Source organism: Gigantopelta aegis, chromosome 3 (assembly GCF_016097555.1).
Source record: "Gigantopelta aegis isolate Gae_Host chromosome 3, Gae_host_genome, whole genome shotgun sequence".
In the NCBI taxonomy this organism is placed as follows: Eukaryota; Metazoa; Mollusca; class Gastropoda; order Neomphalida; family Peltospiridae; genus Gigantopelta; species Gigantopelta aegis.
Genome location: NC_054701.1, coordinates 25,235,634 through 25,260,243, shown reverse-complemented (window position 1 = coordinate 25,260,243; position 24,610 = coordinate 25,235,634). Strand labels below are relative to the sequence as shown.

The window sequence follows — 24,610 nt, the reverse complement described above, 5'->3', positions numbered from 1 at the left end:
AAGAAATAGGAAGCGGTGTCGGCCCCTACTACTCTTTTTCTACACTTTACCTTGCTTTATAGTGATACCATCTCGTATCCTCCGGAGTCGGGCCCGTCCGCACCACTATACCAACCCATGACGACTGGACTATACCCTAGTCTGATACTCTCTCTCGTTCAGACGGATCCGGCTTCTCAAGATCTGTATTTCAGCACAGCACTACACCTTCAACGTCTATCGACTGTCAATCTAGGGGTTTTCTTGACGGGATGCAACCCATCTCGTCCCTTTAAGCTGTGCACCCAAACGGCCTTAACGAGGCCACTCGCGTGGACATATCGATCTGACTTTAAACTTTTAGATCTGCGTTCAAAATTTTATGTCGAAATTACTTCTTTTTTAAAAATATTAGTAAATAGTCCGATCCTCTCTTCTTCTCTTATTTAATTTTGGACTGTCCTTCTAAAATGCTCCAAATTATATAAATATTCGGCCGAGCAGTCAATTCTTTTTATTTTTGGCTTGTAACCTTTTTATTTATTTTATTTATTCTATTAACTTTTTTACTAATTGCTATTTTCAAAATTCTGCCCATTTTCACCCCCCCCCCCCCCCCCCCCCCCTATCCAGGCCACCGATCTTATCGGAGGTCGGACTCGGGATGGGCGTGTTCGAAACCCTAGTGGTATATGGGCACGTTAAACTAGTTATCATCATCATTGGCGTTCCGCTTGGGCGAGTTGGATGCGTGAAGTTCATTAGTCTAGTTCATTGTCCCCGTAGCAGTTTATTACATCAGATGGACTCTGGAAAGGTCAATCACTATTTCATTTCAGAAGTTTAATCATATCTTCCCTTCGAGAAAAACAAAAACATATGAACCCACAGTTTTTTAATACAGTACAATTATTTATTTTTTAAAGGTACTTTTGAAAGAGTTAAAAAAAACACCGTAATATACCGTAATGCTAGGGTCAGACTACCAACTGGCAGCACAAAGTTGGCCATTTTCTACTCTCATGATTTCTACAAAAGTCTAGTAGCTAGTCTGGGCACTCTTACAACTCGATTTTCATCGTACAACCCATTTTTTGTTAATCTGAGCACACCCATCGTAAGTGGGGAGTTGGGGGAAATTACAACGCAACCGTCATGTTGGCCAACTTCGTCGTGACAGTTGACCGTCTTAGCCTAGCATTAGGCCTGCCCAACCATCAGTGAAGTACCAACTACGGTATACTGCGTCGAGTTTGGCATTATTCTGACGTTCAAGTATCCGGATTCTGTGTGTGAACATCAAAATCCAAACTGCTTTACATGAAGGAGGCCAGACAAATTAACATGACAGCAAGGCAACTATACAGTGGCATTTCATCCAATGATGGTCTAACTCACATGGCTATTATTAATCTGGAGGGAAAAAGAGATAATTTATACTAACAATATACTTGTAGTTAAGAAGACAAACATTAAATGTGGACCCTTGGACAATCATTCTGTTTCTTAAAGGGATTCAATATTCCCAAAATAGTAAAGATATATAGTTTTAAATTTCAAATTACATATACAGTCAATTTTCCATAGAAGTATTAAAAACAGACAGACAGACTTTATTCGGAAGTATGCTCATCCTAGCAGTCAATAAAACCTCTGCTGGTAATTGCATCACAAGGCAATATCACTATTTACAGGTCATATACATGTAGCTGTTTCTCGATCAAAAAGAAAATAACTATATTTTTATTATATGAAAGAAAACAAAATGCATACAAATGGCCATGAGGGTATTGACCACATTACACAAGTAAGATAGAAATGAACTACCACAGAAACTAAATCAACACTTTCCCATCAAAAGTATACGTGTACATTTATTTTAACACTTATGGAAACGTTCATTTGAATATTTTCATACAATTCTAATGCGGTTACTTACAGTAAATAAGAAAAATGAATGAAAATGGCTTCAAAACCAAAGCAGGATCAAAATGTATAAAAATTATATGTATAAAATTTACTTTCATGGAAATAAAGATTAAAACTATATTCATAACTTTATTATTTTTTCTTTATTCCCCAATGCCCTTAGGCTATGATAATAAAGAGTAATACACAAATACAAGCTCAGCTGTACCACCTTCCCCACTACCTCCAGTCCATAATTAACTGAAACAATATCAAGCAAGTAGCATATACATGTATATGACATTGTGAGTTGGTATAAATGCTGACTGTTTTAGTAATAATTCTAGTCCTGGAGGTATGCAGACTAATGAATATGGTGATGTTTGTATGGCTTGATTCACACACTGATTAAACTGCCGATGTACCTGAAACAAATAACAGATGTTCAAAGTGGTTTCAAATCTTCATGTTTTAATACATTAAACAATAATACTAATACTAATAAAATAACTTATGCTTTTTTTAAAAATCTAAAAATCCAATTACATTTCTTGAGTGTTACTGTAGGTAGCATTACACAGACATGTGGAAATGTGTTTTGAGGAAAGAAAACACTTTGTTGTAAGTGACAGAAGCAAAAGATATATACAACATTGTTATATTTGTAATAAGACCTCAGAACATTGTTTTACGAGGAAGGAAGGAAATGTTTTAGTTAACAACTCCATGGGCTAATCTTTTCGATTAGCAGAAAGGGATCTTTTATATGCACCATCCCACAGACAGGATAACACATACCATGGCCTTTGATATACCGGTCTTGGTGCACTAGCTGGAGCGAGAAATAGCCCAATGGGCCCACCAACGGGGATCGATCCTAGACCGACCACACATCAAGCGAATGGTTTACCAGTGGGCTAGTTCTCAACGTGTATTACTAGCACCAGAAGTTGAATATTACTGATGGGCTATGAAATTGAATGCAACCACAGTCAGCAGGGGGTGGGGTGGGGGCTCCCCCAGAAAGAAAATGGCTTAAGTGTAGGGTTAGGGTTAAGAAAATCATACAGTAATGATAAGAGTAATTAATTTTGTCAACTTAAAAAAAAGAAACTCTGCAAAAATATTTGGGTTTGGCGCTATTCCCATTTTACCCTCTGGCAAAAACCCTATACACAATATGTATTAAATAAAAGACACCCATACATTCAATAATCTATCCAAACATCCACCCAGCTATTATTCTATGAGCCTATAGACCCAAAATTTAACCAACTGGTACCACCTGAGGGATTTCAATATTGGTAACATAATAGAATTCGCCAATCCATTAACTCCCAATCCTCTTAAGTTTTGTATTCCTAAATGGTGCAGGGGTGTAACATTCTCTTTGAGAATGGCCAATACAGCACAAAATTGAAATTTTAAGTAAAAGTCAGTATCTATCTGTGATATTTGTATTTTTGCACAGTTTTTAAATCTTGAATTCTTATATTGATGTCGATCATCATTTTATTTGTTTTCATTACCATAGTTTGACACCCAATAGCGGATGTATTTTTCGTGCTGGGGTGTCATTAAACATTCATTCATTCATTCATTCCTAAATGCCTGCCCTGATAAATATTTTACAATGCTTTTAATATACATGTAGTCACCATTTTAGCAATTCTGTAACAATACAACTGTCATGTAAATGTGAGTGGGGTCAGAAAACAAATAGATACACACAGAAAGCTGTGAGTCCTGCAATGCTATCAAAAAGATTCCATCCCTAGAGATGTAGGCCTTGATCAAAAGCACTATGAGCATTCACTCCCTCCCCCAGATGGTACAGACCGACACCTCTGGCTCTTGGACTATATACATGTACACACAGACACAGACACACAGACATAGACACATACACACAAACACACACACACACACACAGACACACACATAATTAATGCACACACACACACACACACACACACACACAGCATCCATGCACAAATACAACACAGATGCATGCATAAACACACATGCACACATATATACATATATATCTATACACACACATATTAGTCAGGTGGCTTAGCGACTTTAATGTTACATGGCGGACAAAAGCACCAAATTTGGTATGGTGCTTCATTTGGACCTATCAACTCATTTCAGCCTAGGAGCCATCTTGACTGTTTTGGAATTTCCAAGATGGCGGCCAAAATCCAAAATGGCTAAAACCTAAACTGAAATATGTTATATTCTTGGCTATAAATGTCATAGATGGACAAATGAGGTTTCAAATCAGGGTTTGTTCAGGTCAGTGAATCTGATTCCGAGCAAAATATCTTGCATATTTTATTCACTTTCAAGATGGCATAAACAATTCAATATGGCCACCACAGAACATCACCGATCTCTGGCACAGTGTTACAGAACACATTCTGCTGTACAAAGCTTGATCTTGAAACAATTTACACACTACAAAGTTAGTTGCTAATATCAGCACATATGGTTGCATTGGATAACATCACATGGAAATCTTCAGGTTAATCTTAGAAATCTAATGTCATCCTATGATTTGATACATTTACAGTGGCAAAGAGCTGTGCAAGGGAGATTAGCTTTGCTACACTTCTGTACAGTTTCATTTACAATCACATTTGACAAATTCTCTGCATGCACGAGAAGCTTCAGGAATTGTTATCCAGACAGGTTCCCAAAACTTGCCTACTTTTTTCCACCCATATCCATCTGGACTTGGAAGCTTTTGTTGAGCTGACATGCTGTTAGCCCAGATGCCAGCCTGGTACACTGCGCCCTGTTTGTGTGCTGCAAAAGTGCATTCTGAGTAGGTGGGATTTTGTCTACAGCTTGACTTGCACTGTTTACATCAGTCATATTACTTCTTTTCTATGACAACTAGTCGCTCAGTCTTCTGAAACATTTCAGAGTCCAAATCAAGATGTGGCAAGATGCAGAAAAGCATTTGTGATAGTATCATATGCATGCCATGCTTCCAGAATGACTGATTTCTTTCCCTTCCCCCGAAATGCTGACGGTGGTATCACATCCTGTTGAAACACTGGCAAGGATCTTGATTTAGGTTCACCAATTGCGTGCACAAATAGTATTGATACTTTAAAGTGTATCATTTTTCCCCATTCCGTAGGCTACCCAGAGGTTTAAATTCGATTTTTAAATTCTGAAAGGTCATGAAACATACCAGTCAGGACACACAACAACGTCTGTGTCCACAGTGGCGCACACTTGGACAGTATTGGAACCATTTTCCAGTGCATGTCTCACGTGAACCACGATCCTTGTGTTAGCCTCTTCGTGACTGCAGCTAGACAATTTCAGTCTCACTCCCAATACATATAACATTCTCTCCATGTAACATATACTGAATTGCCTGCAGGACAGTTGAACTCTGCCATCTTTGAGGAAAGAAATTCAAAAACAGGTTTCTTTCAATATTGAGTCTCGAAGGAAGTCATGGCCAGTTTGGTTGGCAGTTTGGTGTCACCAGATACTTTTCTGTCCACCTTTCCCTCGTTTTTTCCCTGGGGTTGACTCTTTCAGTATACAAGGTCCACCCAATGACCACTGTCGTTCCAGGTAGGGAATGAAAACTTTGCATAGTCATGGAACGTTCTGAATTTGTTACAGGTAAGCAGTGCACTATCACAGCACATACAGGACTTTGCAGTCAAAAGTAGGTGGCTCTGTTTGCATTGGTTTCTTCGATCATTGCAACAACTGGCATTTGTACCTGATAGGTTCAGCTTGCCAAAGTCAGACAAGGAAGGAGGGTATGATGAAATAAATTCACTGATGTCACCTGTTTTGTAGATGTATAACTGTCCGAAGAGTGAACATTGTTTTTGAAGAACTTTTACTTTCCTGCCATCCTTGGATGTAGCTTTGAAAGAATAAAGTGAATTTTTTTAAATCGGATCAAACGAGTGTGATCCACAAGGACTGTTTTCACGTACTCCTACCTTTTTTTACCGATACCTCTTACTGTATTCTCTACGACCTCACTTGTGCAGTTACGACTATCAAGACAACATACTCAACCTGTTGGAATGTTTTTTTCTGTGCTGTCAGACCCTCTTCATGATGGCTCATAATTTGTAGGGTTGTCCAAATCATCAGGCAGGAATATATCCGAACTGCTTCATGAGTGGCAAGTTCTGGTCCAGACATCCAACGTCTGAAGGCAGTTGGATTTTCAGTTAGCCCTACAACACCACCAGAACCTTTCACAACTTTATTTTCCTGTTCATGCGCTTGATCTATGGGGATAGCAGAGAATCTGCGTGTTGACTTTGAGATTACCCAGTGATATGAGACTCAAACTCTTCTCTGATTGAAGTAGAATTTCATACCCTGATATGGACAGACAGCCACCTAGCATAGTTCACATGATCTAACGCGAAAACACATGTATCTAGAACACTGATGTACAGTGTGAAGTTTCTCTCCTTCTATCAAAGTAGAATGATACTCATATTTTATCAAAAGTAGACAACACATACTCCTTTATTAAAGTATCTTTCAAACATATACCCTTTTATCAAAGTAGAACATACCCTTTTCAAAGTAGAACATACCCTTTATCAAAGTATAACATAATATATCCTGTATCAAAGTATAACATACCCTTTATCAAAGTAGAACATGATTTGTATCCTGTATCAAAAAGATACATATATCAAAGTAACATACCCTTTATCAAAGTAGAATATATATCCTGTATCAAAGTAGAATATATCCCTTTATCAAAGTAGTATCAGAGGCATCAAGTACTTGTATCAAAGTAGATCGCTAACTACCCTTTATCAAAGTAGAACATATATCCTTTATCAAAGTAGAACTATACCCTTTATCAAAGTAGAATATACACTGTATCAAAGTAGAACATACCCTTATCAAAGTAGAACATACCCTTTATCAAATAGAATATATATCCTGAACACACCCTTTATCAAAGTAGGTCCATGTGAATCTCCACACATAATTTGGCGCTTTTGTCCACCAAGTAACATTACACCTAAAAATTGTCACTAAGCCACCTGACTATATACACATGCACACACACACACACACACGCATGCACACACATACACATGCACACACATACACATGCACACACACATACATAAACACACAATGTCATACATACACACATGCACACATACAGACAAACACACACATACACACACACACTACTAACAAATATATTATACACAGATTATGTTTCAGTTGTGATTTTGGCTGTAAAAGACATTAAATAGAAAATCTCTGTCTTGATGTGATAATACCCACTTGCTCTGTGTTTCTTTTCTCTCTTAGATTTATGGGGGGCTTCTTCTGGGGCTTCTTTTTTCGTAGATTTTGTTGGGACTTCTGGGACTTCTTTTCTCATAGATTTTTCTTTCCTAGATTTCCACGCAATATATCCAATAAGACATAGCATCAATACCACTCCAGTAGCAGACCCAATGACCACAAGAAGCCTTTAAAACAAAAAATGTTTTAGGCCAACAAAAAAAAAAGACTTAAAAAAGTACTAGGCTATTTTTGTTTTCAAATTAGCCGATGATTAATAAATCAGTAGGATCTAGTGGGATCGTTAAACAAAACAAACTTCTTTTCTCATACCTCTTATTAAAGTACACAACATACTCTTTATCAAAATAGAATATATAAATCCTGTAACAAAGTATAACATACCCTTTATCAAAGTATAACATACCCTTTATCAAAGTATAACATACCCTTTATCAAAGTAGAATATACCCTTTATTAAAGTAGAATATATATCCTGTATTAAAGTAGAACATACCCTTTTTCAAAGTATAACATACCCTTTATCAAAGTAGAACATACCCTTTATCAAAGTAGAACATAATATATCCTGTAACAAAGTATAATATACCCTTTATCAAAGTAGAACATATCCTGTATCAAAGTATAACATACCCTTTATCAAAGTAGAATATATATACTGTATCAAAGTAGAATATATATCCTGTATCAAAGTATAACATACCCTTTATCAAAGTAGAACATACCCTTTATCAAAGTAGAATATATATCCTGTATCAAAGTAGAACATACCCTTTATCAAAGTAGAACATACCCTTTATCAAACTAGAACATACCCTTTATCAAAGTAGAACATACCTTTTATCAAAATAGAATATATATCCTGTATCAAAGTAGAACATACCCTTTATCAAAGTAGAACATACCCTTTATCAAAATAGTATATATATAGATCCTGTATCAAAGTATAACATACCCTTGATCAAAGTAGAAAATTCCCTTTGTCAAAGTAGAACATACTCTTTATCAAGGTAGAACATACCCTTTATCAAAGTAGAACATACCCATTATCAAAATAGAATATATAAATCCTGTATCAAAGTATAACATACCCTTTATCAAAGTAGAACATACCCTTTCAGAGGCATAGGCTAGTGGGGTTCGGACCCCCCCCCCCCGCTGAAGCAAATGGTCTGCTTATAGAACTAAAACATACAGGTTTATACATAGAACATACATGTGTACCCTTTATCAAAGTAGAACATACCTTTTATCAAAGTAGAACATACCCTTTATCAAAATAGAATATATATCCTGTATCAAAGTAGAATATACCCTTTATCAAAATAGAATATATATCCTGTATCAAAGTAGAACATACCCTTTATCTAAGTAGAACATACCCTTTCAGGGGCATATGCTAGTTGGGGTTTGGACAACCCCCCCCCCCCCCGCCCCCCCAAAGCAAATGGTCTGCTTTCAGAACTAAAACATACAGGTTTATACATAGAACAAAGTAGACAGGGTTTCTACCAGAGGGTAAAACGGGTATGGTGCCATACCCAAAACAATTTGCAGATTTTATTTTTTAAGTTGACATTTTGACAAATTTAATGACTTTTATCATTACAGTAATACTGTATGATTTTCTTAACTCTAACCCTAAACCTACCCCATTCTCTTTCTGCAGGAGCCTCCCCCCAATCCCCATAGTGCCTACGCCCATAGTGCCTATCAGCTCCACACACACATTGTAAATATTCAATTTCCTATGGTACCCAAAATGCAGAAATGCTGCATATGGTTCAACAAGGCAGAACATACCCTTTATTAATGCAGCACTCTTTTTCTAACTTTGTCCCACAGCAATGATAATGATTTGCGCACTCGAAATATGTCTTCCTGACTACTCCTCTTCGTATTTCACTTTTCATGCAGGTGACGCCTTCAACGCCTGAAAACAAGATAAAACATCAGACTGAATGTGTCATCATACTTATACATCCTGAAATCACGATATTCTGATGGACAGAAATAAAGGGTCACACCAACCCTACACTAACAGTAAAGAATGACTGCAAGCATACTAGTAAATCTCATCCATAGTGTCACGGTCACCAACATTAATTAAAAAAAAATTAAAACATTTTTATTCCTATACAAAGTCTTAAAATATACTTACCTTGATTTTTGTATTGTATTGTACTTTTCTCCACAGCTCTTTTAAACTGATTTTATATAGAATGTAATTATATAATTTATAGAAATGTGTCCTGCTAAGAAGAAAAAAAAAAAACCTGTTGGAGTAAGACAGCATGGGGTGAGGTGACCTTTGAGATTTATTTTAGAGCATTGGTCAAGGAATTAAAATATAACAGTATCATGATCTATAAATAGATAAGATCATTGTACATATGTCTCTTCAAAACACTCGCTCGATGCGCGGTTGGTGTGGGATCGATCCCCGTCGGTGGGTCCATTGGGCTATTTTTCGCTCCAGCCAGTGCACCACGACTGTTATATCAAAGGCTGTGGTATGTGCTATTCTGTCTCTGGGATGGTGCATATAAAAGATCCCTTACTGCTAATCGAAAAGAGTAGCCCATGAAGTGGCAACAGCAGGTTTCCTCTCTTAATATCTGTGTTGTCCTTAACCATATGTCTGACGCCATATAACCGTAAATAAAATGTGTTGAGTGTGTCGTTAAATAAAACCTTTCTTCTTTCTTTCTTTCTTTCTGTCTCTTCAAAAATAGGTGATTTTATCAGGTGAGGTTCTGTTCTGGTAAGTCTAAAAAAAGGACTGCTCTTTGCTTTTTGCAGGCTTCTATTTCGAGCCATGCAACATCCAATTCCACACTATTGTCATTCAATCCTAAATCACTGACCAAAAATATAGCTTTTTGGAATGGACCTACTTATACACTAGTTATGATCTGCAAAGGGATGCTGTATTGTTCAGTTACATTTTCTTTTATTTCTAGTTGATGGTTTTCACTTTTAAAAACTGTTCTGTCAACAAATTTTATTTTAAAAATAAGATATAAATTGACGCTATTTAAGAACTATATTTGTTTTGGGGTAAAGATATTGTAGGTGACAAGACATTCAACAAGTGTGGATCTGTGGAATATGGTAAAGTTGTTAAATAAAACAGTTCATTTCATTAATTATTTTTTAATTATGTATTTCAGGTTTATTTTAAAATAATTCCATTTTATAATTACTGTTTTTGTAATAGGCGGCTGGATTGGTTAAAATGCTATCACGTGATATATTGTCTGCACTGTGAGTGACAGTGACAATTCAGGCTTTAAATGACACTGGTTTTGAACTGAGACACAAAATGTATGAGGTTACAGCTCTATATCCTTAAGGTGCAATGGTCCAAAGGTTCAATAGTACGAAGGTTCAATGGTCTGAAGGTCCAATAGTCTGAGACTGAAGGTTCAATAGTCCGAAGGTTCAGTAGTCCGAAGGTTTATAGACCTAACTATAATAACTAAGAATGGCAAAAGAACAGTGCCAAATGCACTAAACAAATGTGAATTCTTTACAGTAATCACCAAGCGTACCACTGCGTAAAATATTTTAGGCAACAGCATAAGATGTTATCACACGAAGATATGATACACGCTGGATATCAATTTAAAGACATCTGATTGACTTCTTAAATATCAATCCAAACCAACCACTATCTGAGATTAAGGCTACACACGTCTATTTCTGTTGTCAGATGACGTATTTGTAAGTCAACAGTGTATAATATTACGTAAACGCGAGCGCTGTATATAATTTGGTTCAAAATAAGTTTTAAAGGAGCAGGCCCTAGTTTCAGCCCGTATAAATGGACACTAAGTTTAGTTAATCTACAAACCTGCAACACATTTGTATACGGTTATAACAGAGAGAAGCTAAAGTTTGTGATGTTTAAACATGGAAATACCATCAAAAAATAACTAGATACAGTGGCGGATCCAGAAAATCCAATTGGGGGGAGGGGGGGGGGAGGGCAGTGACATGAGGTGGAATGCCAAGGGTACTTTGGGGGAGGTTTGGGGGGGGGGCATAAAAAATGAAAATTAATATATAATATAATTATAACTATCACAAAATTTCCCCCACCCACCCCCCGATCCACCTCTGAGATTGTCTCAATAACCATTATTTCTCAGATGTGCATTTTTAGAATTATGAAAAATGTATTTGGGGATTTTACTAAAACCTGGATGACCACATCCCAGATAACAACAACCACTTTAGGTATATAAAAGTGACCGTTCTAAATAATAAAATGTAATTTAAATGATCAAAAATTACTTTAATAGTGAAAATTGCATCGTAGTGTTAAAAAAACCTAAGGTTTGTCACTTTAATTTCTCTTGTTGAGTGTTCGCCTGAGGTCTTTACGTCGCATGATCGAAGTGCCTCGATGGATCACATCAACTGATTGGTTTATTCTCATTCCAACCAGTGCACCACAACTGGTCAAAGGCCGTGGTATGTGCTTTCCTGTATGTGGGAAAGTGCATACAAAAGATCCCTTGCTGCATTAAGAACAATGTAGCGGGTTTCCTGTGATTACTAAATTTTAACATCCAATAGCCTATGATTAATTAATCAATGTGCTCTAGTGGTGTCGTTAAACAAAACAATTTTTTAAATATTTCTCTTAAACCTGTATTTTAAAGATAAAGATATGTAAGAAAAATAATTCTATACTCGTGTCTCCAGCTATTGTGTTAGTTTGATACCATTTATCTTGCATACCGTTTAAAACTGTATTCATCTCACGTTTTTTGCCATTGGTGTAGCAAGGATTTGTTGACGATTCAAGGGTCTACAGTTAGTTTGTAGCCAGGTATTTTTGTCAGGAAATACAAAATATACAGTTAGTTCCATAGAAAAACAATTCAGTTTACAATGGACATAATGACATTTGCAGGATCAAATAGACAATAACACCCGCAAATCTAAAAACTCCATATGGATATCTCTTAAACTGTTGACGTTCATACAGTGTGTAAAACAGTTGTATGATATAAAATATAACGTTCAGTTCTTAAATGTTTTTAAAGTTTTAATTTCCTTAAAACAAATAAAAATTCCCACTTTCACCAATTGTTGAAGTTTAGTGAACATTATAATACAAGTTCTTTCTGTTGTTGACTCGACCAAAAGTAGATATCTTTGAAATTGTTTCAAGCAGGAACACCCCTCCCACACCCACCCTCTTCATAGTCCCAAAGTCAAATTCCTTCCAACTAGGATAAATAAAATAACTGGTTACTGTCATCTTTTCCATCCACGCTGGTGTGTGTTTGTGTGTGTGCTGGTGTGTGTGTGTGTGTGTGTGTGTGCGCTGGTGTATGTGTGTGTGTGCGTGTGTGCTGGTGTGTGTGTGTGCTGGTGTGTGTGTGCTGGTGTGTGTGTGTGCTGGTGTGTGTGTGTTTGAGTGCTGGTGTGTGTGTGTATGTGCATGCTGGTGTGTGTGTGTGTGTATGTGTGTGTGTGCACTGGTGTGTGTGTGTGCTGGTGTGTGTATGTATGTGAGTGTGTGTGTACTGGTGTGTATGTGTGCTAGTGTGTATGTGTACCAGGGTGTGTGTGTGCTGGTGTGTGTGTGTGTGTGCGTGTGTATGTGTGTGTGTGTATGTGTGTATATGTGTGTGTGTGTGTACGTATGTGTGTGTATGTGTTGGTGTGTGTGTGCTGGTGTGTGTGTGTGTGTGTGTGCGCGCTGGTGTATGTGTGTGTGTGCGTGTGTGCTGGTGTGTGTGTGTGCTGGTGTGTGTGTGCTGGTGTGTGTGTGTGCTGGTGTGTGTGTGTTTGAGTGCTGGTGTGTGTGTGTATGTGCATGCTGGTGTGTGTGTGTGTATGTGTGTGTGTGCACTGGTGTGTGTGTGTGCTGGTGTGTGTATGTATGTGAGTGTGTGTGTACTGGTGTGTATGTGTGCTAGTGTGTATGTGTACCAGGGTGTGTGTGTGTGCTGTGTGTGTGTGTGTGTGTGTGTGTGTGTGTGTGTATGTGTGTGTATATGTGTGTGTGTGTGTACGTATGTGTGTGTATGTGTTGGTGTGTGTGTACTGGTGTGTGTGTAGGTGTGTGTGTGCTGGTGTGTGTTGGTGTGTGTTGGTGTGTGTGTGTGTGTGCAGGTGTGTGTGTGTGCAGGTGTGTGTGTGTGTGCTGGTGTGTGTATATGTGTTGGTGTGCGTGTGTGTGTGTGTGTGCTGGTGTGTGTGTTGGTATATGTGTGTGTGTTGGGATGTGTGTGTCTTGGTGTGTGTGTGCTGGTGTATGTGTGTGTGTGTGTCTGTGTGTTTGTTGGTGTGTCTGTGTTGGCGTGTGTTTGTATGCGTGTGTGTGTGCTGGTGTGTGTGTGTTGGGGTGTGTGTGTGTGTTGGGATGTGTGCGTGTGTGCTGGTGTATGTGTGTGTGTGTGTTTGTGTGTGTGTGTGTGTTGGTGTGTTTGTGTGTGTGTTGGTGTTTGTGTGTGTGTTTGTGTCTGAATATAGCTGTTCACAATGTGTTCAATATAATGCTGGAGTTTTGAAGTTAATTATCTTGACTGACATACCTGAAATAAGAGAAGTGAGTAGAAGTCCGTAAAGCACCAGATGTTCATCCATTCTAAGTCGACTGGTGTCCCCCTGAAATAAACCATTATACCACAGGGTTTAAGCTGTCACTTGCCAAATCGCCAAATGTGAATTAGAGTAGCTGTTGAATTGAAGTATCATCCCTATTCACTATTAATTTTTCAAAAAGCTAATTAAAAAATCCTCTATCGTTTACAGAATCATGTACTGTCATTTTTACTGTTTGGCTAAATAAAACTTGAATTCTTAGCAAATTGGGCGGGACGTACTCCAGTGGTAAAGTGCTCACTTGATGTGTGGTCATTTTGGGATCGATCGGTCTGTACTATTTCTCATTCCAGCCAGTGCACCACTACTGATATATCAAAGGCCGTGGTATGTGCTGTCATGTATATAGGATAGTGCATATAGCCTCTATTAGAAACATACTTATCTGCCCTTGATTTGCATAGCGCTGAGCAGCCCGATCAGCCACTAAATTACTTCCGGCACGTTCAAGCTCCAGTCACTTGCAACAAAGCCCCTTTGTTACTACTGAATCGTGGAGTAGTGGAGTGGAGTGGAGTAGTGACAAAAGGCGCGTGTGCAGGAAATTATGTAGATGAAGTCTAGACTGGATAGTCATGCATGCCCGGAAATACATTGAAAAAACCAAACATAATATAGCACGTGGGGAAGGGGACATATAGTCCATCCCATCCTCCTACAAAAATGTTTGTTGGTTTTTTTGTAAATAATTTCAGTTTGATTATATATTAATCATCGGCTATTGGATGTCACACATTTTAGTAATTCTGAAATATAGTCTTGAGAGAGAAAACCTGCTACATTTTCCCGTTAGTAGCAAGGGATCTGTTATATGCATTTTCCTAGTCAGGACATCACATACCACAGCCTTTCATATACCAGTCGTGGTGCACTGGTTGAAACAGGAAAACACCTAGTCAGAGAATGGGTCCACTGAGAGATTTGATCCAACAATGCTAGCACCTCAGGCGAACGCTCTACCGACTGAGCTTGATCCCACCTTCATACATGATTTGCAGCTGCGTAAACTTTTAACTTTTCAGCATTTTCGACAAATTGCTAATATTATAAATGGGCTTCAGCCTAAACCCTATGAGTGTTGGAAATCAACTGAATAATGTTTTCATGAAACATCAGTTTGCAGCAACTAATCAATGAACAACAAGCATTGTGAGTCCTGCTAAAGCAATACATGTCCCATATAGCCCCACAAATGTTCAAAGGCCATAACTATGTGAAACATGGATAAATCAATACATGCATGTCCCCTATAGCCCCACAAATGTTCATATTATCTAAGTTCATATTATCTAAGTTCAAGGGACATAACTATGTAAAACATGGATAACTCAATACATGTCCCCTATAGCCCCACAAATGTTCATATTATCTAAGTTCAAGGGCCATAACCCAAACAAAAATTGCAAGCTTATTAAAAAGCTGGTACTTTGCGACAAGCTAGGTTGTACAAGCATATCTTACACAGTAGTAACTACCGCATTTCAAGCTAGTATTTGGAACCTTTTTACAACCATGCGACCAGCTTGTTGCATGCTTGCAACTAGCATCTTGCAAGCTTCCCGCACGCTTGCGACAAGCTTCCCGCAAGCTTGCGACGAGCTACCTGCACGCTTGCGACGAGCTTCCTGCAAGCTTGTTACGAGCTTCCCGCACGCTTGTGACGAGCTTTTCGCAAGCTTGTTCAGTTTAAGCTAGTATTTGGAACCTTTTTACAACCTTGCGACAAGCTTCCCGCATACTTGCGACGAGCTACCCGCAAGATTGCGACGAGCTTCCCACATGCTTGTGTTGAGCTGCCCGCAAGCTTGCGACGAGCTGCCCGCACGCTTGCGACGAGCTGCTCACACGCTTGCGCCGAGCTTCTTGCAAGCTTGCGCTGAGCTTCTTGCAAGCTTGCGCCGAGCTTCCCGCAAGCTTGTGACGAGCTACCCGCATGCTTGCGACGAGCTTCTTGCAAGCTTGCGACAAGCTTCCCGCAAGCTTGTTCAGTTTAAGCTAGTATTTGGAATATTTTTTACAACCTTGAAACGCTCTTCCCGCAAGCTTACGAGCTACCTGCACGCTTGCGACAAGCTTCTTGCAAGCTTGCGACAAGCTTCCCGCAAGCTTGCAACAAGCTACCTGCAAGCTTGCACCATCATCAGCGGCAGCCATCTTGCATCTTGTCTAATTCTGAAAAACCCAACAATGATCAGTTTTAAAGTGAAAAACATGAACTGTTAAAACAAAAAACATAGATGCTACATGTAGTCAGATACTTACAAAATAAGTTTTCCTGTATGATAGACATGTTCCATGTATGTGGTGTAGTCTTGACTAAACTAATATGCTGATATGCTAAAAAGCTCCTGATCCTATATTCTTCTTCTTCTACTTGTTTTAGGTTATATTCCTCCACTGGCTGGAGATCCATACAGTGGTGTAAAGTCATTTGTTTGTTTCTTCTTGTTTTCGCTTCTTCTGTTCCACCAAGCAGGATTCAACCAAACTTGGTCCAAATGATCCTCTTATAGACCTGACCAAGTGTTGTTATTTTTCAGGCCGTAAAAGTTCCAAGATGGCCGCCCTGACATCTGAATAACTGAGATATTTTTAACTTTTTCTAAAGTTCCATCATGCAAATTTCAACCATATGTATTCCTAATGATCCTCTCATGGCCATGACCAAGTTTGTTATTTTTCCGGCAGATTTAAAATCCAAGATGGCCGCCCTGCATGGACTCTGATTGACAGACATTTTTTTTTGGGGGGGGGGGGGGGGGGGGCTTTTTCTCAAGGTCCACCAGGCAGGTTTCAATCAAACTTAGTCAAAATGATTCTCTCATGACTTACTAAGTGTTGTTATTTTGTGGGGCTGATTAGAAAAAAACCAAGATGGCCACCGGCCCTGGCCTCTGATTAACTTAGACCTTTTAGTTCTTAAGTTCCACCAGTCAGGTTTCAATCAAATTCGGTCCAAGTAATCCTCTCATGGCACTTACCAAGAATTGTTATTTTTGGGGAAGTTTCAAAATCCAAGATTGTTTTCGACTTCTCATGGTCCACGTACAAGCAGATTTCAACCAAATCTATTCCAAATTATCCTCTCATGGCCGTGACCAAGTATTGTTATTTTTCAGGCCAATTCAAAATCCAAGATGGCCACCCTGGCTTCTGATTGGCTCAAACATTTTCAACATCTTCTAAAATTCCACCAGGCTAATTTGAACTAAACATGACCCAAGTCATATCCTCTCATGGCCATGCATACATGTATGTTATTTTCGGAGCTATTGAAAATCCAATAATTACATGATGATCCTGTTTTAACCATATTACATTATCATACGTATGTATTAATATTAATTTTGTTTTAATTATTATTGTAAATACTATCTAAATCTGTTACATGTATGTTTGGTTGTTTAGCCACTGTTCCCACTGAATTTGATAAAGTTATGAACTTACAAAACAATTACCATGAAAATGATTTGGACTTAGCTTTTTCTGTTCAAATTCAACTACACAAACTAAGCCTTGCACAAGCTTCCACAAGTGTAGATATGCATGCAGCAAGCTTGCAAAACTGAAAACATGCTTGCGGGAAGCTTGCACAGTTGAAGATATGCATGCAGCAAGCTTGCAAAACTGAAAACATGCTTGCGGGAAGCTTGCACAGTTGAAGATATGCATGCAGCAAGCTTGCAAAAATGAAAACATGCTTGCGGGAAGCTTGCACAGTTGAAGATATGCATGCAGCAAGCTTGCGCATGCTTGTACGAATGAAAACATGCATGCGACAAGCTTGCAGAATTACTGACTACCTTACGCGAGCTAAATGTTAGCTTGCAAATAACTTGCATTGCTTGTACTACCTTGTAACAACCTTGTGACTACCTAGCCGCAAGCATGCATTTTTGTTTGGGAACTATGTAAAACATGGATAAATCAATACATGTCCCCTATAGCCCCACAAATGTTCATATTATCTAAGTTCAAGGGCCATAACTATGTGAAACATGGATAAATCCCATTTTTGACAGTTATGGCCCTTGAACAAATTTGCATGGATGAAGGAGTTTGTTTTGTTTAATGCCACCACTAGAAAACATTGATTTATTAATCATCCGCTACTGGATGTCAAACATGTAGTCATTTTGACACAGTCATGGAGAGGAAACCCACCACATTTTTCGATTAGTAGCAAGAGATCTTTTATATCCACTATCCCATGGACAGGATAGCACATACCATGGCCTGTGATATACCAGTAACAGTTGTGGTACACTGGCTGGAACGAGATATAGCCCAATGGGCCCACCGACAGGGATCGATCCTAGCCCGACCGCACATCAGGCATGCACTTTACCATTGGGCTACATCCTGCCCCAGTCATGGATGAAAGTCCAACTTGATCTGGTTATAAATAAGTAAATTCCCCATTAAAATACAATTTGATCTGTAACTGTAATTTATATACAAAATTTCTGCTCCATGTCTTGAAGCATTGCAAAAAAAAACCTGGAAAACTGTATGTAGGACAGACTGAGAGACAGACAGACAGAAGGACGAAGATGAAGCCTATACTCCCCTCCGGTTGGACTGGTAGGGGACTGATAATTATCAGTGTATTTACTGGTTGTAATTTTCATTTCAACTTATTTTTGTGCTTATATCCAATTAAGGTTCAAGCTCGCTTTCCTGGGTACACACCTCAGCTATCTGGGCTGTCTGTCCAGGACAGTGGGTTTGTTAGTTGCTTAGTGGTTAGTGAGAGAGAAGAGGGTGTAGTGGCCTTACACCTACATTGAGCCCTTAAGAACTCACTCTGGGTTGGAGCTGGTACCAAGCTGCGAACCCTGTACTTACCAACCTGTAGTCCAATGGCTTAACCACTGCGCCACCGAGGCCAGTGGTAATAACTGATAAAAGGCACATCATGCAGGGGTTGTAATTGGCAAACATCACTGCTGGATATTCGATGTGGCTAGCTATAAATATTACTCACACTAATATGTGAATATTTATAAACATAAAATAATTGCCAGTTTGATGAAATGACAGGACAAAAAAATCTCCTAGCCCATGGTGATGTTGACTGGAAAAATCTAGTCGTGCTTTTTGATTCCTGTCAAATGCTTTTCAAAACTTATTAACTAATAAGCCATAATAAATTAATCCAAGATTTTCATGCCCATTCATCCTGAGTTTAAAGACCTACTCTGAGTTTAAAGACCTACATGTACTCTGAGGATAAAGACCTACCTGAGGATAAAGACCTACCCTGAGGATAAAGACCTACCCTGAGTTTAAAGACCTACGTTAGGATGAAGACCTACCCCAAGTCCTCTACATTTTTTTTCTTTCTTTTGGAGACTTAAACATTTTATATTATCTATATAAAAATACAAATAGTCGCCATCTGGCTCCATAGTGAAAAAGGTAATGTAGAGGCGGCCTGACTGTTTTTTTATTTGCCAACGGAAAAACATTTTTGTCCTGAAAAAAATATATATGATGCTTCATGTGTTAGTGTGTTATTTCCAATGTCCAATGAATATAAAATTAAAAATAAAATTTTACCCAATCCCCATTTTGGAGAAAATTAAAATCTAACATTTAATTTATTATGGCTTTAAATATATTAATTTCTACTTTATGACTAAATGCTTTGATTTTTTATACTCAGACAATTGATAAAAATAAATATACTGATGAAACAAATGAGGGATTACATACAAACAACACATAGGAAGCCATATGTAAATACTTTTTTTTAAATTATGTCTGTTCGGATACATTAATTTACCAATGGTGTATTGCATAATAAATGAACCATGTTCCTATACTAGTAATCATTGTTTGCATTACAAAGTGTACACTTATTTCTTCACATCAGTATATGCATGGATTTTTTATTTATGGAGTGGGACGTAGCCCAGTGGTAAAGCACACGCCTGATGCATGGTCGGTCTAGGATCGATTCCCGTTGGATGGCCCATTGGGCTATTTCTCGTTCCAGCCAGTGCACCACAACTGGTATATCAAATGCTGTGTGTCTATGGGATGGTTCATATAAAGATCCCTCGCTACTAATGGAAAAATGTAGCAGGTTTCCTGCTCTATCTATGACTGTGTCAAAATGACCATATGTTTGACATCCAATAGCTGATGATTAATAAATAAATATGCTCTATTGGTGTTGTTAAACAAAACAAACTCTTATTTATTTTGTTTTTCAAAATTTAAAGTAACTTTTAATGGATAACATAATGAAAATATTTATATATTTTTAATTTAAAAGAATGTGTAATTTTAGTAGTAAATGCATAAATATTGCATTGCAAACATTTGATTAAGTATAATGGAGGTCACCCTGTCAGGGATATATCCAGGTGTTCTGTGGGACTAAACATACATGGCCTAGGACCCTTCACAAAAGCAAGTGGCACTGAAAAATCCCCGTTTGATGTGTAAATACTTTTTTTAAATTATGTCTGTTCTGATACATTTATTTACCACTGGTGTATTGCACTGAAAAATCCCTGTTTGATGTGTAAATACTTTTTTTAAATTATGTCTGTTCTGATACATTTATTTACCACTGGTGTATTGCATAATTCAGTGGCTTAAAAAAAACAAAAAAAAGCATCCAAAGTAGCCTATGATTAAATCCGACATGGGACCCTGCTAAAAATCCTGGATAAATCCCTGATCCTGTATTGTACTATAATGTATCAATGCTTGAATTTGTTAAAAAACCATAAATGTAAGTATTAACATAAACTTTCCAACAGATGTAAGGTCTTTATATATCCTGGTGTACACAAAGTGTGTGTGTGTGTGTGTGGGGGGGGGGGGGGGGGGGGGGGGGCGCATAGTGTTAATAATTACTCAAATTATTCTTTTTTAGAAGCTAAAGTTGGAACCAAATTGTTAACAACTACGATAAATTACTAGTACTCTCCTACATTTACTTACCGTTACATTTCCTCCAAATTTTGTCCAGACACATTGTGAAAAAACCATTACAGTGACGCAGAAAGGAAGGAAATGTTTTATTTAACGACACACTCATCACATTTTATTTACAGTTATATGGCGTCAGACATATGGTTAAAAATCACACAGATATTGAGAGAGGAAACCTGTTGTCGCCACTTCATAAGCTACTCTTTTCAATTAGCAGCAAGGGATCTTTTATATGCACCATCCCACAGACATGAGAGTACATACCACAGCTTTTGTTGCACCAGTTGTGGAGCACTGGCTGGAACGAGAAATAACCTAATGGGTCCACCGACGGGGATCGATCCTAGACCGACCACACATCAAGCGAATGCTTTACCACTGGGCTACATCCCGCCCCTACAGTGACACAGATTCTACAAATGAGACTGTATTACAGTAATGATATCACCAATATCGACTTTGTTGAGATCACATAGGGCAAAATACATGCAGTTTTCTGCCATATGCCATTTTACTTTTTTATGGAATACTCTTCAAGAGAAGTGAAAGCCTCCGAAGTATGTGAAATAATTAATATGAAATCAATGTGTTCTATTGGTGTATTTAAACAAAACAAACTTTAAAAAAAAATTAATATGACTTCATCATCTTTGTTTTTATGTCATAACACGTTATGACGATGTTAGATTAAGTCATATCCTTTCACCCCTCTTGGAGAGTATTCCATAAAAAGGCAAAATGGCAGCCAGCACAAAATTACATGGGTTTTTTTCCCTATGCAATCTCAGCGAAGTCGATATAGGTGAAATAGTTATCATCTAGTACGTGGAATCTGTGTCATTGTAATGGGTTTTTCAAGATTTCTGTCTGGACAAAATGTGGGTAAAACCTAAAGAAAAATAAAGGTAGGAGAAAAATTTATTCGAACTTTAGGCGTGAGTACAGGAATTTATGCAGGGGGAGGGGGGGGGGGGGGGGGGGGGGAGAGAGGTGGCTATCTAGTCTGGGGCAAGCATAGTTTGTAGGGGTGTCAAGTACTGCTCCCTCGTACTCGAAAATTATTTTTTATATTTTGTATTAGAGCGGGAATCTTTGTCTACCGTGTGGTAGTCAGCACCGGCATCCCCAAACAATAACGTCAGATATGTTAAGAGTAACATTATATAATAACTCTTTATATCAGGACCGTACCCTGATCAAAATCCAGGGGGAGGGGGGGGCACTACTTTATAAACAAATGAAACACAATACAAATTAAACCCTGATATGTGTATCGTCAACGTCCCTACGTTCACTTTGTTTTCTCGTGGACATTTCGCACATTTAACATCTGATTTGTTGTCGTCTGCTTGTCATTCATTTGTGAGGTTTTTCTTCACAGTTCTAGAACAGTTTCATTAAAGGGACACACCCTAGTTACGTTTATTTGTTAACCATTACGGCGTTGTTTTTCGCTATTAAACCCCATTTTTCACAAATAAAATTGCACTTTACTTACATTTTATTATTTAGAATACACATTTCCATTCACCTGAAGTGCTTTTTGGTAATCCTGATGTTTGTAAAAACACGAAATGCATTTTTTGCATTTTTTCACAAGACGTGTTGTCGAGAAAAAAACGTTAAGCAAGCGAGGTCCAATCTATTTTTAGAGGGGATATTTCCATTTCAATGTCACAGACGTTGGTATATCACGTGACCGTTATCATTTTGGTTCGGTTTGTTTTCTCGACATCCGATTTGTTGTTCATTTGTTAGATTTTTCTTCACAGTTCGTGAACATTTTCAGTAACAATAAAGTTCAGACAAGTAAGTGTCTCAATACAAAACGTTACAAACCCTTAAAACCAATAATGTTGCTAAGTCTTACGATATCTGGAGAGGGATACAACCAGGACAGAACAGTTGGAACATGTCCAGGAGAGGTGAAACGAACGCACCCCAAGTCTGTGAAATTTGTCGTGACGTAGGCATTGTTGTGCTTCGAGCGACATCTACCGGTGACATCAGAATACTAACTTTCAAAATTATTTCAAGCAATTGGGACATGGGGATTCCCATGGTATTTATCGATATAAAACCTGCTTTTTCACTCCATTTGATAAAAACGTGATCTAAGTGTGTTACAGGTTTGTAGATTAACCAAATTATAATTTATTTTTGCTGTATGGAACTAGGGTGTGCGGCTTTAACAATAAAGTTCAAACAAGTAAGTATCTAAATACAAAACTTTACAAACCCCTTAAACAATTAATTTTACTAAGTCGTTTTTGTTTATTCCATAAAATTACCGATACCGGGTCCACATGAGTCGTAGAAATTGACTTAAAATGAAGAAAGATCAGTTAGCATTCGATGCGTGTTACATATGACTTCACAGGTGCAAGATGAACAAGGCCAAAACATTTAATTTTTATGATTTTTAACAGCCATTGTTAGAATTTTTTTCAATTATTATATTCGATCTGCAAAAGGTATGCTACATTTGTGTGCCTCTACTGTATTAAATAGTATTCATAGGCCTAATCCATTGATAACAATTGTAAATAATTTTAGTGTATAAATTGTGTTAATTAACTTTTATTTACTAGAATGGATTTGTGTTACGTCCACATTGTTGATTTTTTACGTTAATTAATTGCAATCTATTTTGCTTCACGTATCGTTAGGTGAAAATGTTGTTGTATTTCCGCAAATATCATATTCGTGTTTTTGTCTTTAGGTTAACACAATTTGGGACGTCGATGGTATGCCATTTTCTGGAGTAAAGATGAAAAAGTGAGATTCTCGGGCGGGGGGTGGGGAGGGCAACTACCGCCCTCCGGAGGGTACAGCCCTGTATGTATGTAACTATAGGCCTGGTATTTGTATTATGGGTTGCTGTTTGGGGGTACCTGTAGAAGTAAGCCAAATAAATTCCGTTTTTTTTGCTCTTTTTTGTAATCTGACTGAGAGAGCGATCCTAGCCGCCGTATTGTTATATAATTGATTCTGTATGGTTATTTGTCACGAGTGATTGTCAAACACTTGTTTTTCAAACCTACCTTATTATACAGGGTTTCTCTGTAAACTTCCTCAAGTTTGCCAATAAGCTGCTAATATTTACTATAATGACCACAAGACAATAAAAGCAGGAAAACGAAAAGGGGGATAACTATTCATTGTAAACGCAATGACGTCACTACGATGCCCGGATATTCAGTACCGTCAGTTAGCGTTGATAAACTTGGCAATCTTATTTATTATATACGTAGCAATGCAATATATAGATCTACAGAAACCATAAAAGTGATATTCGGTGAAAAGTCACATTTTCACTGTATTTTGGTTGCTTTTTATCTTCTTCTCTTTTTTTGTAACAAGTTCTCTCGTACATTATTCTGTTTTGATTATTGAGGGCAGTGTCGGTTCTTCGTGTTTGATGATTAGCCTACCAATGCATCTGATCGAATTAAAAAAAGAAAAAAGAGAAGTAATTTAAACCTACAAAAAAGGTTATGAAGTGCAAATACGATGAAATATCTAAAAGTGATTGCATACGAAGCTAAATAATGATGACAATGTCCTGACATTGGGTGTATAGTCCGGCCCATGTTGAACACCTATCTTTTCATGCTATGGAATTTACTACAAGACTTATTTATTTCTGAGTGTGTTGTTTTCTAAATTGCACACAAAAATAGCATAGTTTTGTTATTTCCAAAACATTTTTATTTTGTCAAATCAAACTGAAATTATTATTTTAAAAACCCAACATTTTTGTAGGAGGATGGGACGGACTATAAGTAAATGCTAATTTAAAAAT

General features: G+C 37.8%; 1 protein-coding gene across 4 annotated transcripts; it reads right to left on the bottom strand.

The window, feature by feature from the left end:
• Positions 1–1,576: 1,576 nt before the first annotated feature.
• LOC121367752 lies at positions 1,577–23,989 on the bottom strand. Of its 4 annotated transcripts, XM_041492100.1 has the most exons (6): positions 23,850–23,949; positions 15,976–16,026; positions 13,785–13,857; positions 9,031–9,160; positions 7,204–7,394; positions 1,577–2,312 (listed from the first exon to the last, which is right to left on the bottom strand). In XM_041492100.1, exons 2-6 carry the CDS (start codon positions 16,006–16,008, stop codon positions 2,296–2,298), a joined length of 444 nt encoding a protein of 147 aa, XP_041348034.1. In that variant the 5' UTR covers positions 16,009–16,026; positions 23,850–23,949; the 3' UTR covers positions 1,577–2,295. The 4 variants fall into 4 exon arrangements, with proteins under 4 accessions (XP_041348034.1, XP_041348035.1, XP_041348036.1 ...); XM_041492101.1 differs by lacking the exon at positions 15,976–16,026 and having other exon boundaries at positions 23,850–23,989; XM_041492102.1 differs by lacking the exon at positions 23,850–23,949 and having other exon boundaries at positions 15,876–16,012.
• Positions 23,990–24,610: the final 621 nt, after the last annotated feature.

Excerpts from the sequence above, each read along its gene's own strand:
- LOC121367752 (XM_041492100.1), bottom strand. The coding sequence starts at position 16,008 with ATGGCTGCCGCTGATGATGGTGCAAGCTTGCAG. Across the intron at positions 9,161-13,784 it reads ACTCACTTCTCTTATTTCAG|GCGTTGAAGGCGTCACCTGC; the intron begins GTATGTCAGTCA and ends TCTTGTTTTCAG. Across the intron at positions 7,395-9,030 it reads GAGTGCTGCATTAATAAAGG|GCTTCTTGTGGTCATTGGGT; the intron begins GTATGTTCTGCC and ends TTTGTTTTAAAG.